The sequence below is a fragment of the Danio rerio genome, chromosome 3 (genome assembly GCF_049306965.1).
Source record: "Danio rerio strain Tuebingen ecotype United States chromosome 3, GRCz12tu, whole genome shotgun sequence".
NCBI lineage: Eukaryota > Metazoa > Chordata > Actinopteri > Cypriniformes > Danionidae > Danio > Danio rerio.
Genome location: NC_133178.1, coordinates 56335683 through 56352344, shown reverse-complemented (window position 1 = coordinate 56352344; position 16662 = coordinate 56335683). Strand labels below are relative to the sequence as shown.

Sequence of the window (16662 nt, the reverse complement as noted above, 5' to 3'; positions counted from 1 at the left end):
AATTTGGCACCTGGCTACAAAGACAAATCTACCAGTTCCTGGTTTATTAGCCATGGAATAACTGTACTTGATTGGCTGGCAAACTTGTCGGACTTAAACCCCATTAAAAATCTATGGGCTTTTGTCAACAGACAGTCGAGGGAACAGAGACCCTGAAATGCAAAGGAGCTGAAGGCTAACATTAAAGCAACTTGGGCTACCATAACACCTTAACTGTGCCAAAGGCGGATCGCCTCTATGCTACGCTGCCTTGATGCTTTAATTAGTGCAAAAGAAGGCCCAACAAAGTAAAAAAACAGTACATTAATGCACTTTTCAGGAGGCCAACATGTGTTTACGATTATTTTTTATTGGTCACATGAAATATTCTAATTTTGTGAAATACTGGATTTGTTTATTTTATTTTTAATTTTTAAATTTAAACAAAGGCTTGAAATATTTCACTTGTGTGTAGTGGACTAATATAACATACACATTTAACTTTTTGAAACAAATAATGGAAATAAATGGACTTTTCCTCGATGTTCACATTTTTTGATGAATGACTGTCTTTAGGAACTCTTAAGTGACCTATTGTTGAGCTTTTATTCTCAAAACAAACTAATATCAATGAAATTAGTATATTTATAGAATTAAATATCGATTGTACAAAGATATCTTGCTTAGTTTGATCTTGATCACTTGATCTACTTAAGTCTGAAGAAGTCTTTGCTTCAAATCACAGAACGAGATAAAGTGTCCAATGCTATGTGTATATATTTTGTGGATCAAAGCATTTAAAAACACTGAAATGTTAGTAATAACAGAACTTCGGTCCATATTCGGGAAACCACATTTCATGAAACACATCAAAAAATGTGGAAAGTCTTCTCAGTGTTACTGTACAGGTTTCTGCATTGAAGGAATGCTAGTCAGGATCACAAATCAACAGAACTAGATCTGATCCTGACGGCCCTGCAGCTGTATTATTCGCAAAGCCAATCCCCTCTGGGTCACAACAAGCACCAACAACATGCTGAGAGTTTGGCTGCCGTTCGTTGGCTGACTCGCCGCCAGCTCGATGTGCGACAATCTACTTGGATGCTTTAAGATGCGGTCACGTTCAAATCAAGAAAACAGCTGCTTATGGATGGGGTGTCATTATGGGATAGAGTTATGACACAGTCTAGCCTAAGACAGTTAAATGCACACCTGACAGCTGACACCTGCCAGCGCCTCCTTCGAAAACACGTCTCCAGGACATCCACTGTCTACTGTTTACAGTCGCTTCAAATGCATGCACAGGAAAGTTCCAGTATTTATAAATAACTCCTGTTGGCAAATTAATGGGGATTAAATGGGTTGTTTTGACACTAACCACAACATCTGTGCCATTTGAAATGAGCATTAAAGTGGTTTTATTTATTTTTTGTGGTTTTTCTATATGGAAATGGAGCACAAAACACTATCTTGAAGAGATAGTTCCCTTAAAAATGAAATTCTGTCATCATTTTTTCTTTTTTCACTCGAAACAAACCTCTTTGATTTTCTTTTCTCTGTTGAACAAAATATATATATATTTTTGAAGAATGTTGAAAACATGGAACAATTGACTTTTATACTGTGGATGTTGGTGGTCCCAGGTTTTCAGCTTACTTTAATATATCATGCTTCGTGTTTAACAGAATAAAGAAACTAATAAAGGTTTGGAACCACTTTGTAATGCCTGGGTTCACTAGAAGGCACAAGATCTCAGGATTATCAAAACACATATTTTAGTGCTGTCAAAATTAGTTGGTTAACACATGCTATTAATTTGAAAAAAATACTGTGTAAAAAAATAAAAATTGACAAAGTTGCAGTTATTTTATTTACTGTTGTGGTCGACGCATCTTCAAAATGCAAAGAAATATGGATAAGGCCAAGGTAGCGCTTTTTGAAGGCAGGTTTCAGTATCTAACAATTAATGTCACATCACCAGGCTCTCCAGCGTTTTCTCCAGAGTTTCATGCAATTTCGGGTGTTTCATTTTTAACGTTCGACTTCTGTTTTAATGGAATTTGATACCGCATGGTGAACGGAAAGAAAAACCTCCGCATTTTGTGACTTGGTGGTCCTTTAAGGTAGACAAAAAAAAAAAAAAAAAAAAAAAACGCTGCTTACATGGTAGACTTTTAATAAGAGTATTATCTAAATCATATTAAATTCATAGTATTGGTGTCTTATGTAAATGTACTCAGAAAGTGACATGAGGTTGTTTGAATAGCCAAAATTACAAGTTTTAATCTTTTAAATGTGATTAATCGTGATTGATTTTCAAAAAAGTGCAATTAATTAGTTATGTTTTTAATCGATTGACAGCACTAATTTATATACAAGACTTACAAAGATGAACACAGGAAGAACATGAAGACATACATCGATGTAGCAAGAAGAGCAGACAATGGAGAAACTGAATGCAAGGATTTAAATACACATGAGGGAGATGACAATGATTGGACACAGGGGATGAACACAGGTGGAACAGATGAACATAACTAGTGGCGGGAACTGGAAGGAGCACATGGTGAAGGTCACATGAGGAAAACAAACACATGAGGGAGTCAGGTTATGACACAAATTTTATTTTTGAGTGAACTACCCTATTTACTGTATAAAAACCAATAGGCTATATGCATACATATTATTTTTCAGCCAGTCTGCCCCTGGGCTTCCAGTGAACTTTTTCAGTTACAAAATTGGCACATATAAGATCTGATTTCTTTAAAATCAGCAATCTTCACTGTCTGATAGATATACGATTTAAAGGGGATCTCAGATCGAAAAAGAAAGCACTGAATTAAATCTCCCACCCCTCTAGTATTTCCAATTGAGTTTTCGCGCTCCCTGTTTTACGCAACTAAATGAATGCTTAAGTCTATTTAACTCGATGCATTACAGCACCAAAGCTGTAAAAACAACCTTGTGAAATTAAAAAGTGTCACATTAAGCTTTTTTAAAACTCTAGCTGTGCTTATAGCCTATTCAGTCTAAAAATGCCATAATTCAGAATTACAATGAAACTGAATTTGGCTATCCACAACAAAAGGTTTTGAGAACTTAATTAACTTAATTAACATTCAGTAGTTATTTACTGAATTAACTTAACTTTCAGAAAGCCATATCTGACTGTTTTCATGTGAGATAGTCTACAAGATTTGACAAGTATACGGTCTGACAACTGTTTGACATTTTTGACAGGTTACGCAAAAGGAAAAAAGATCACACTCTCTGAGGGAACTAAGATCACAGTAGTTGACAGTACATGACTCAGTTGTTTGTTTCAAGTCATCGTTTAATTCCTGAAGCAATAAAAAAAAAAAAAAAACATATTTGGCAAACAATATGTTTGGACGATGTGTTCCGCTGGCATTCCAAATAAATGCATGTGGAACACTCTTTCTTATCTGAAGTGCAACAACTGCAGTCATTTCAAGTTCAACATTCAAAACATGCTCTTTTAGGTGTTAAATAATAAACAAATGCCCATAATTTGAAGAGTGCAGATGTCAATAAATCATGTTGCGTGATTTACTTAATTACTTTACTCTTTGGATGGGTGATATCTTATCGCTTGCAATATACAGTAAAATGTCTTCCCATATCCAGTAACACTTTAGAATAATAGTCCATTAGTTATTGTAATAGATAACATTATTTAAGTATGAATAATCTTGCAAATCATTTAATAATCATGGTTCATCATTAAATAATGCATTAATAAAGTCCAAATGTGCTTGTTCAAATCAGTTCATGTACAGCAAGTTACCATGAACTACAACATGAACTTACATAGTTTAACTTAAATAACATTAACTAATATTAACAAAGTTGAACAAATACTGCAGTACGTGAATAACTGTTTGTTCATGTTAGTAAATACATTAACTAACATTAACTACCATTATTTTAAAGTGTTACCCCATAACCCTGGGCTACATTTTTGCCGTACATTATTTTCTGGGTGAAACAAACTCTATAGGGTGGTATGAAGCCAATTACTTGTGTTCCTTTTCACACTACCGACATTTACAGGGACATATTATCAACAAATCAAGGTTGTTTTTTGCACAGCACCAAATAAATACAACAAAGACAATTTCAAGAGTTTGCCCTTAGCTGATGATTGATTATGAAGCGTGTTTGGCATGCTGTCCCGGAAGAGAGCCCTGAGTGAGTGCGAGTTCAAGTCTCGAGAACTCCCCCTGCTTGATAATGTTGGAAGTAGATTATAAATGCTATGGATAGTCTATGCTGTCAATATAGATTTGTCAGTTGACTTTTGTTACATGCTTTTGGTCTGTGGGAGGAAACCGGAGAGCCCTGTGAAAAACCACACAAACACAGGGAGAACATACAATCTCTGCACAGAAATGCCGCCTTGGCCAGGTAGTGTCTAAGCAAGTGACATTCTTGCTGTGAGGCGATGGTGCTAAACCAGGGATGGGCAAACTTGATCCTCGAGGGCCGGTGTCCCTGCAGAGTTTTGTTCCAACACTAGTCAAACACACCTGAACAAACTAATCAGTGTCTTCAAGATCACTAGAAATCTATAAGCAGGTGTGTTTAATTTAAATTAAAGAGATGAATTTAAATTAGAGTTGGAGCTAAACTTTGCAGGGCATCGGCCCTCCAGGACCGAGTTTGCCCACCTCTGTGCTAAACCATTAGGCATCCGTGCTGCCATGACAAGGAACTGGGAGGAGTAGGGGTGGAAGGGGGGATTCCTCAAGACGAAGATGGCTAAGGTAAGATACTCTGGTTATTTATAGTGGTTAAGGTCTAATTGGTAAATCAGTGTAAGCTAATGTGGACCAGCTGCTATCAATCATAACTGCGTGCTCCTCTCGAAAATAGTTTATTAATAAACTTCACTTAAATGTGTCTTTGATACATAATTAAATGCGTTCACCCTACCCACTTATCTCCGAATGGACAGCTTTTTCCAGATCGGTCAAGTTGCTCAGTAGCTCGCCTCATATAGTGTCGTACTTGAAAAGTGGAGCAAACCGAGTTCAATTGTGGCTAAGAATGGTTCAAAGAACAAGGTAAACCATACAATGTAAAATCCTGGTTATACCATTTGGCTGTGATATGCTTTACTCTTCTCATTACCTTTTAAAAAAAATATCGATTGGCTTTAGGGAAGGGTGTGGATCAGTTGGCTTGTATAAACGTGGCCTAGTCATGTATTTGAGATTGGCAAAAATGTAATAATATAGACAGCTGCATTGTCTCTCAGTGGATACTTATTCAACGTTACTGCTATAAATACCAGAAAACTGATATTTAACTGATAGCAACTTTTAGTCCATGTTTTGTGTCTGACCTACTACAAATGCATATATGCATAACGTATTTGATATTTGCAAAAATTTAAAAATGTCAACACAATCTTATGGCAATTTGTACCTTATTGATTTAATGGCTAATTCGTATAAATTCGTATGATCCCAATGCACAATTTAGTACTATTTTACTTATCCCCCAATGACTGTTGGATTTAAGGAGGGGTTGGGTGCCACACCTCCTTTTTAAAATCGTACATTTTTATACAAACTTATACAAATTCATATGAATTAGCTACTAAACTGACAAAACATAGTTATGTTTCCTCATGAGATCCGGCTAAAAAAATGTAGACAGCTACATTGCCTCTCAGTGGACACATATGAATTATATCATCATTAATATCGTTATTGCTATAAATACCAGAAACCTGTAATATAATTTTTAGTCCATATAACTCATCCCTATTTCCAAGTTTGCATCTGACCTCCTGCTGTCATGATCACCTGCAATCTAACCCTCATATATCACTGGAGAACATTCGCATTTACACGGACTACAATCCTATCCCCATACAAAGTCCTGTCATGCACCACACACACACCTGCTCCAAGTCTAATTTGATTACACTTACACAGCTGAAGCTGCTAATATATTGATTACACTCACATATATACGGCTCACTTTGACTCTCATTGCTGAGTCTTGTTAGGTTAACACCCTGTAACTTTACAATGCGTTCCATGGTATAGTTTCTACATGTTTTGACCCTTTTTTGTTTTATCGTTTACCCTGTCTGCCGCCTGTATAGACCATCTGCCTGTTATCTGACGACGTCTCCAGATTGCCCTGTTTGTACTCTTTTGTGCCTGTTTTTGATCATTGCCTGTCTGACTACGATTCTTAATAAAACCTGCACAAGGATCCTCCATTGTCACTCGATTTCCTTGTGGTTACACTCAGAAATGAATATATACATAACATTTTTGAGATAAGAAAAAATGTAAAAATGTCAACACAATCTTACGGCAATTTGTAGCTTTTTACTTTAGTGTCTAATTTGTATGAATTTGTATGATCTCATTCGTACAATTTAGTATGATTTGTCTGTCCCCTAATGACAGAGGGGTTTAGGGACGGGTCGGGAGCCACACCTTCTTTTTAAAATCACACATTTTTCTATATCTGTACAAATTCGTATAAATTAGCCAATAAACTGACAAAACAGATTCATGCTTCCTCGTGAGAAAAGGCTGAAAAATGTAGACAGTTGCATTGCCTCCAAGTGGATACATATGAATTATATCATCATTAATATCATTACTGTTATATATACCAGAAAATTGCTATTTTTTTTTCATATCATAATGTTGTTTTTAAAAATCTTGCGTCTGACTTCCTAGATATGCATATATGCATAACGCATTTGAGTTTTGCAAAAATTTAAAAATGTCAACACAATCTCACAGCATTTCGTAACTTTTTGATTTAGTGGCTTATTCGTATAAATTTGTTTAACAGCATTTATACAATTAAGTACAATTTGCTTAAGCACACTAGAGTTTGAGCTTGCGAAATTCTGTATTAAGGGGCTGTGAAAAGGGGCGGGGTTAAACAAGATGATTAGACATTTAAAAGTTCAGAGTTCACCAAGCTTGAACTTTGCAACACAGCAAACTGCGAAACTTGTCGCACGAGCTTGCAGTTCCCGTCTGACGCATTCACGTGTGTATGAATGGAAGTCTATAGGGAGAAAAGTCCAGTTTGACTGCAGCTTCATCCCCCAAAAACAACTGGGTTTAGAGGCGGGGTTGGGTGATTTAAAATCTTACATTTTCTTATGACTGAACTCGTACAAATTTGTACGTATCAGCCACTAAACTGACAAAACATAGTTACATTTAAATACCAGAAAATCGTGAAAAAAAATTTTTGTCCATATCACTCTTCCCCATTTCCATCTCACAAAATTTGCGTCTGACCCCCTACAAATGCAAATATGCATAATGTATCTGAGATTTGCAAAAATGTATACAGCTACAATGTCTTTCAGTGCATACATATTAATTATATTGTCAATCATATTGTTCTTGCTATAAATACCAGATAATCATGATATAATTTTTAGAGCATATCACCCATCCCTATCTCCCTCTCACAAAACTTACGTCTAACCTCCTCCAAATGCAAATTCAATAAGGTCAGGTGCAAAAATAGCTGTGTCCATGCTTTTTCAGCTATATTTTTCTCTGTGCTTGTTTCGTAAATACTGATAATAATGTTTAAAACCAAAAAGAAGATAGTTAGCAGTTAGTAAATCTGTCCCTATGTGGTTTAATGCAAAAGGTTTCCACGCAATGTTCTAGTAAAGACTGCATCACGTCACAGAGGGAGAGCTCAGCGGTTTTATTTTATGCAAAATATAGGACAAAACATAACTTTTTCACAACATATCACTACAAATAGACCTAAAATATGGGACTGTCTCTGGAAACTGAACGCCTGGTCACCCTAACGAGCATCCCAAATACAAATTGCCCTCCCGTTTCCATGGCCCTCCTTAATTAAACATGTGGGAAGAGTTTGTCCATGCCAACACACTGCCTGCCTGAACAAAAAAACAGTACTGCACTTTATGACATTATTTATTTGTTTAGCAGATGCCTATATACTGTGCTGGCTCAAAGCACGGCAACAGGCTTGTAAAAAGTCAGTGCTAAAATCCAAGCAAGACTCAAAACACAATGGAAAACATCAGGTACTCATTTAACGGTACTTCAGACAGGGCTGTGTCAATTCATCTTCCAAATATTACACTGCACAGGCCGTGTAAATAAATACAGTTTTCGGCTCAAAGCCCATTGTCTCACAAACACGCCACCCAATTCGGACCACATCTGTTTGCTGCTTTAGTCCATCAGACTGAGGAGAAATTTGCATTTGTACTTAGTTTGTCTACAGTAACTAACTGGGACTTGTAAATACAGCAGCCGACTGTTGGTTTTCTTTCTGTGTGCTTTGTTTTAAATGAACATGTAAATATACATTGGTAGACACACAAGCGCATGCAGAAACAGGTCAGTAAGTCTGTGGTGTTTAGATGTCTGAGAGCAGCCATGTAATCTGTGTCAGAATAGGCCAATTATCACAGGACTCAGACTTGCAAACGTCAGACATCTCGACTCGACATCTCAGACATGTTTCCCCTACACCATAATTCTGTTTAATCCAGTCCAACAAAACCAGGAATTGCCGATGACAACGCCTTAAAAAAATTATTGTTCTGTTTAAAAGTTTGAGGTTTGTATAAAAATTAATACATTTAATGTGATTATAAGAGCACATTAAATTAATCAACAGTGAAAGTAAAGAGATTTATAATGTCACAAAAAGGATACTTTAAAATATTTAACTAATCGAATACTCCTTAATGAATTTGATCATGTTTATTTTTTATTTTATTTTAAATAATGAGCTTTTTTATGTTTATCATAATAGAAAAGAAGTTTTTTGAGGATCAAATCATTCAATTATATTCATCTTTATTTCTGTATTGCTTTTAACAATGCAGATTGTGTTAAAGCAGCTTAACATTGATAAAATCATCATATAAGAATGATTTTGTTTGTGTGTTAATTGACTGCAGTAATGGGTGGGAAATTCAGCTTTGCCAAGACAGGAACAATATTATAGGTATGTAATATAAAGGTATATAATATAAAGGTATATAATATAATATAATATAATATAATATAATATAATATAATATAATATAATATAATATAATATAATATAATATAATATAAAATAGGCGACGGAGTGACGAAGTAGGTAGCATGTTCGCCTCACAGCAAGAAGGTCCCTGGTTCGAGTTGGCGGTTCATTCCGCTGTGGCAACCCTAGATTAATAAAGGGACTAAGCTGAAAAGAAATTAATATAATATAATATAATATAATATAATATAATATAATATATGATTTTTTGTGATGTATGATCTGATATATGATGGGTTTTGACCAAAATGAAATTATAAAAAAAAATCGTGCTTTAATTTAAAAAATTTAATATTACCTGAAAAAAATATTTTATTTTATTTCAGTTAGCAATACATTGTTATTTAATTTTAAGTCAAAACTAAAATAATTAAAAGCACAACTGAAACAAAAAATAAACAAAGTCACAATTTATTCTGATATTTTCACTATTAATAAACCAATAACTGAGACTTTAGCTCAATAACTTTAGGTATTAGGAATGTAGAATAATTATTTGTACTTTATGTGTACCAATATCATATTATTATTATGCAGGTAATTAGCCACTAGTTAACAGTGAGAATTAATTCTTAAAATTGAAAAAAACATACAACAAAAAATATATATATATATATATATATATATATATATATATATATATATATATATATATATATATATATAAATTCAGAGACTCAGAAAAGTGCAGTACACAATTTTTCTCACTGTATTTTTGTAAGTAAATGTGGTAAAAAATTAAATGTATATATTCTATAAATTTAAATAAACATAACAAAATAAAAATAACAACCTGTTGAACAGTACTGTATAAACACAGTATTTTATTTTGCCAACCACAATGAAAAAATTACAGATTTAAAAAGTTAATAGTTTGAGGGTGTTTTGTTTTTCTGAAAGCTACCTTAATGTACGAGTAGCTAAAACTTACTCATTTAGAAGCGGAAACTGGTGATGAATGTGCAACAACTTTAATCAGAAGCCAAACACAAAAAAAAAGTTTTCATCTGGAGCTCCTTCATGGGATTCGACACTTGTAAACAATCGCTTCATCAGGCTCACGGCTCTCAGCACTGCCCACACTCATCCCCTATACCAAGTCAACCAATCACTGAGCTTGCACTATGCTTTATTGCAACGTCTAGTTACATTTATTGAGAGTTGTGCGTCAACTTTTGCATCAGCCAAGGCAAGGTCTATACGGCCGCATAGAGGCTGCACCAGACCAAGTGCGCTTGAAGCAGAAGTATAAATCACCCTTAAGTCTCTATTAGAGAGTCGCCATAGCGGAATGAACCACCAACCATCCCAGCATATATTTTTAACACAGTGGATGTCCTTCCAGCCACAACCCAATACTGGGAAAAACACATACACACATTCACTCACACACTCATACAATTTAGTTTATCCAATTCACCTATAGTTCATGACTTTGGACTTTGGAAACCGGAGCACCTGAAGGAAACCCACGCAAACACAGGGAGAACATGCAAAATCCACACAGATTTGTCAACTGATCTAGCCGGGACTCGAACCAGCGACCTTCTTGCAGTGAGGCGACAGTGCTAACCACTGAGCCACCATCCCATCATTCATTTAAAAAAAAAAAAAAAAAAATTGTTCTTGATAAAGCACAGCACTCCAGTTTCAACATTTGAAACGTCAAGTCTTTCCACTTAGAGCTAAGATAAGTCCCTGTCTTCAAAGTGACAGTTTAATTTGTTTAACAAACACCAAGTCTGAAATTCTAAAGATAATGTTTGAATGCTTGAAATACAGAGGAATAATTTCCACAGTGGAAATAATCTGACCTCAGAGAAATTCACATGACAGTAAAAACAGTGGCTCGTTGGTTTAAGAAATGCCTCATCGCAGTGAAAATTCCTTTAGCACATTCCCAAGATGCTCATTATTGGAGAACATGTTCTTGAATGATCCCAAAACACAGCATTACAGACCACTATATGACTTTTTAAGGAAAAAAGGAACTGACGTTGGCATTTATGACATTAAACCAATGACATTTTAAAATGAAAACACTGTTTTTAACGTACCTGTCAATTTGAGTCTGGCTTTCTGGTTTTTCATAAAGTTTTTTTTTAGTCTAAACAAATTTGTGTCTGTAGATTTCAATTACAATTCAGCTTTTTAAATGGCATTTTCTTAAAACAAGTTGTTATAAACTGAGCTAAAAATCTTCACCTCAGCAGCCCTTAGAACAAACTTTACAGTTATATTAATATCTATTTTCAGAAAATGTGTGCAGACAGATGTATTATTTATAGCTAGTAAAATCAAATTAAAACTAATTCTGGGTACAAATGAATTGCTATAAATCGCATCCAAAATAAAAGCTTGTTTCGACATTGCCACGATCACTAACAATCAAGGCTTGCAGACTGCTGGTGATCGTGATAAAATCCTTGATCCGCTTTCAGCTGTGTGTATAATCATTGGAGAATCGGTATAGGTGTGTGAGCATGAAGTGAGTTGTAAATCTTAAGGTGACAGAATTTTACAGTAGTCTGGGTAGTGGTGCATGCCTGGATCACTAGTGATCATGACAAACATAATTTAAGTGTGTGTACTGTGTATATTTATTATGTGTATATATACAGTTGAAGTCAGAATTATTAGCTGTTTATTTTTTTCCTCAATTTCTGTTTAACGGAGAACACATTTCTAAACATAATAGTTTTAATAACTCATTCATAATAACTGATTTACTTTATCTTTGCCATGATGACCGTAAATCATATTTTACTAGATATTTTTTAAGACACTTCTATTCAGCTTAAAGAGACACTTAAAGGCTTAACTAGGTTAATTAGGTTAACTAGGCAGGTTAGGGTAATTAGGCAAGTTAATGTATAATGATGGTTTGTTCTGTAGACCGTTGGAAAAAATATAGCTTAAAGGGGCTAATAATTCTCACCTTAAAATGGTGTTTAAAAATTAAAAACTGCTTTTATTTTGAGCTGAAATAAAACAAATAAGACTTTTTTAGAAGAAAAAATATTATCAGACAGTAAAAATTTCCTTGCTACATAAAATATAATTTGGTAAATATTTAAAAATGAAAAAAAAAAGTAATAATTCAAAGGATTATAATTCTTATTAATTTTAATAAGAACTATATACTACTGTATACTGCGATGTTCAACATCTGCGATATTCACATTGCAGGATTTGCAATGTCAAGCTGGGATTATAATAACCAGAAACCACAGTTAAAAAGACATGATTTTTGGAATCACTGGAAAGTTGAACTCTAATCTAATAGTCCAAAAGATTTGTATTGGGCTGTGTTTTTACGATTTCAATTGAATTTAAACCATTTCACCACAAGAAATGATAAAGGGGATTTGTTTAATTATTTAAAGAATGTTATAGTACATTTTATAATTGAATTTCTGTGCCTCGATACTGTTCCACCCAAAACCATAATAGCACTGCTTATTTCATCTTTGTTCTATTGTATTCATCTGTGCTTAAACTTGATTATTAGATTCATAGCACACTAGCAGAAATATATCGCAGAAAAAATATCACAATTTCAGTTGCTGTCAATATCGTGCAGCCCTATCAAGGATGTTCAAATGTTTGAATTAGAATCATATGCTAATTACTGTATCTTTAATAAATAAAAAATACTGCCTCATTTACATATTTAAAGTAGGACTGGTCAAGTCATTGTGTTTAGTATTACATTAAGGCATTAATGCCGACAATTATTTTATCACACATTAACACTGTTTGTATTACTGTTTTTATTATTTTAAAAGTCCATTGCTCACTGAATACACACAAACAAACTATGGCTCACAGTAGAGGTAAGATGCTAAGCAGTCTTAAATGGACATCCTCCACCTATCAACAAATAGGAACATCTGGAAAGGACTTAATGGTGGAGCGCTCACATCAACCAAATATTTCTTATTACCGGAGTACACGAGTCTAAAGTTCCACTTAGTTATCCTGTGTTTAATTGCCATTAAAAATGATGTATTTTAATGACATTTAAACATAATATTTTTAAAAATGTAATACTTTTTTACAGTTTTCAATGTAATGAATCAAGTATGGTAAGAATTATTTGTTACTGCATAATTCATACCTTCAAACTAACTGTTATATTGAGTGAAGAATACCAAAGCTGAAGATCTTTCTCTGCAAAAAAAAAACACACAATTACACCAACAAATAACCTTAAATGGTTGAAAAATTCTTTCATAAAACCCTGCTTATCAAACCCTTGACAAAATAGACTGAGAAGTGGTGGGGTCTGGGAAATGTTCCTCCTCCAGCATCATGAAGGGGCCCGGGGCAGGTGGCTGGACGCCATGGTGGATATCCGGAGCCAGTCCAGAAGCAACATGCTGATGCTTTGTATATCCGCCAAGAGCCAAACCTCAGCCAAGTCTACAAAACTCATTCATCAAGGAACTGTAAAACCCTAGGCGGATCTACCTGTCTGTTTTATATGCACCTGTACACCTCAGCCAAGTGCTTCTCTCATGGATCTACCTGTAACTGTGTCTCCTATACACCTGTCTGGCACATCTGAACGTGCGCTTATACGGCAGAGGCCGCTTTCCAAGATCACCTCACATAACCCATTAATGAATTCAAGATTTATGGGAGTTGAACATAAACCTGCTGCAACTGCAAATGACTTCGAATACATGATGAGGGAACCTGTTCACCTTGGTTATATACAGTGCTCAGCGTATACAGTATGAGTACACCCTTCACAAATCTCTCATTTAAATTCATATTTTTAAGTGACTATAATTGACACTTATTACTGACGCTAAATCTGGAGCTAATCTAACAAAATAACTTACGATAACAGTCCAAAAATTAGTAGCCCAAATTAAAATGTTGGGGGTAATATAAAATAGAGAGCAAAAATCATAAGAAAAACAATATATATATTAGTGCTGTCAAAATTAGTGTGTTAACGCATGCGATTAATTTGAAATATTTAACATGTTAAAAAAATTAACGCAATTAACGCAGTTGCAGTTTTTTTCCCTGTTTACTCGACGTGTGTTAAAGATGCAAAGAAATATGGATAAGACCAAGGAAGCACTTTGAGAAGGAAAGTTTCAGTATTAAACAATTTTTAAAGAGAGTTTCCTTCAGAATTTCATCTAATTTTGTATGTTTCATTTTTAATCTTTCGACTTTTGTTTTAAAGGAATTTGATACATGCCAAACGGAAAGAAAAACCTCTGCATTTCGTGACTCGGTGGTCCTTTAAGGTTATAAAAAAAATCGCTGTTTACATGGTAGACTCTTAATAAGAGTAGTATCTTAATCAGTATTAAGAGTATTAGCGTCCATGTAAATGTACTCAGTGAAACTCAGATGATGTCTCGAGCTGTCGCATTCTGTCGTGTTTCCCCCTTAAACGCAACTTTTGTAAAGCTTCTGATTCACGTTGTTGTGTCAGAATCCATTTGAAATACAGCCATACTTAAGAGCGCTTAGTTGAAGCAAATTTGATGAACGTGATCATGCATATTGAATCTGAAGGGAGTCGCTCCTGCTGTGCTGTACTGAGTCCTGCGTGCATTGATATACCGCTCGATGCTTCTTACATTCTTGTCGCAGCACCAGCGGCAACAAAATTAGGCACTGAAACGAATATGCTGATTCAGCGATTTTGCATGTGAGAGACTGTTCTCACTCTCAGCTCACATCATTCAAAAGAAAAGGGCCACATTGTCCCCCGATAATGTCAACAGACTGGACTATCCTAGCAACTGGCTGAATGTAGGACTAAGTAAAATTGTTTCTACTTTTTAATTAATGTTCTCAGCAATACAACTTTTCAATGAGTACAATTGTTTGTATTCAATACTTTATTGTTATAATTTTCCAATTTCCAAATTTGCAATGCCTGTATTTTGGCTTTTTTTTTTTTTTTTTTTTTGCAGTACACTTAGAATCCAACATGTATATAATTGTTTTCTTTATTGGCATTGATTGTTTTAAAATTCAAATGGCATTAACATGCCTGTGTTTTAATTTCTGTAATAAATATGGCTGTCAAGCCAGAATCTAGATGGTTTTATTATGGGTATGTTGTTTACATGAAGAAATCTGTGTTACAAGTTAAACAAAAAATATAATAAAACAATTATATTTCAAATTTAAATAGTTTTTTGACTCGCGTTTACATTAATTTTACATTTGAATAGCTAAAATTACAAGTTTCAGTCTTTTTAGTGGGAATCGTGAATTAATCACATTTAAAAGTTGTGATGTATAAGAAACAATCTAGACAGGAGAACGTGTGCAGTGTAAGTAAACTCTACGTAAACATATTTAACCTAAATATTGACTTTTGAATTACATGAGCCATGATTATTAATAAATCAATTTTAATCTATTCTGTGGTGTACATATAGTTTTAGGAAGGTTTTCATGCAAATTTAATAAACCAGATGCCTGGACTCCCGTATCAGTTAATATTATTAATATGAGGTCAATATGAAATAGGGCTGCACAATATATTGTTTTACCACCGATATTGCAATGTGATCATTCGTAATAGTCATATCGCAGGATATGCAATGTTTAGTCTGTAATACAATTCATTACTTGCATGTGTTTTCTGAGGCATGTGACTGAATGAGGATATAAAAAGCATCGTGGCATAAGAAACTGTACCATTCGTAACTGTGACAAATTAATAATGATTATTTTCATTGAACTGCATTATTAAACAAAGACTATGGATTATTGTTTTATTATTTTACATTTGATTAATTATATTTACATTTGATTGATCAATTACTGTATAACTGAATACAGTTATTTTGTTTGAGTATAGTTTATTTCTTTAGTATATTTGTTTTTGTTGAATTTATCTATGCTTGTAGATTGTTTATTATATTGTACTGTATGCAGATGCACTCCCTTACAGAATCATTCCAATCAATCTTAAATGATTAATTCTCTCCAAATAGTTATTCAAGTCGTCTAGTGAAATTTTTTCATTTCGCAATACATGTCGCGGAAGTATTTATCATATAGCGTTATTTGTAAAAGATTGGAGTTTTTATTATTATATATTTATTTGTTGATTTATTTTTATTATTATTATTTTTTTTATAATTTTTTTTTTACTTATTTATTTATTTATTTTTTTATATTAACACAAATATTTTTATTCAGCAAGAATACACTGAACAGACCTGTAAACTGACAGTAAAAGCTCTAATTATATACAATAAATTATACATAAATTATACATAAATTTTAAACATTCCAAAGGCTGGATAAACACTGAATAAATTACCTTTTGAAATATATGCAAACGGTTATTTCACATTATTAAATTTTTAATGCATTTTTTGATGGAATAATAACCACAGAGTTGGATGAGCAGATAAAACGTCTTTCACAACATTAAATGTTTAAACTGCATTGTATATACGCAATGTGTAACGCATGAAGACACTTAAATTCTGTTTTTATGCTTTTTTTCATACTTTTATTCTGTAAACTACTGATGAAATTTCTTCCAAATGTAAAATAAAAAAGTTGTCATTTAGTTTATAGAGA

The 16662-nt window shown here is 33.8% G+C and overlaps 1 protein-coding gene across 7 annotated transcripts in view; it reads right to left on the bottom strand.

Annotated features, from left to right (window-relative positions):
- The window catches only part of col5a3a (collagen, type V, alpha 3a), a 148082-nt gene that overhangs the window by 104473 nt on the left and 26947 nt on the right, over positions 1–16662 (bottom strand). For 2 of the 7 annotated variants that reach the window (XM_073935171.1, XM_073935181.1), the window contains exon 1: positions 2365–2421. In XM_073935171.1, the coding sequence (XP_073791272.1) occupies positions 2365–2395 (31 nt within the window). In that variant the 5' untranslated portion in view covers positions 2396–2421. 7 annotated transcript variants of the gene reach the window in all.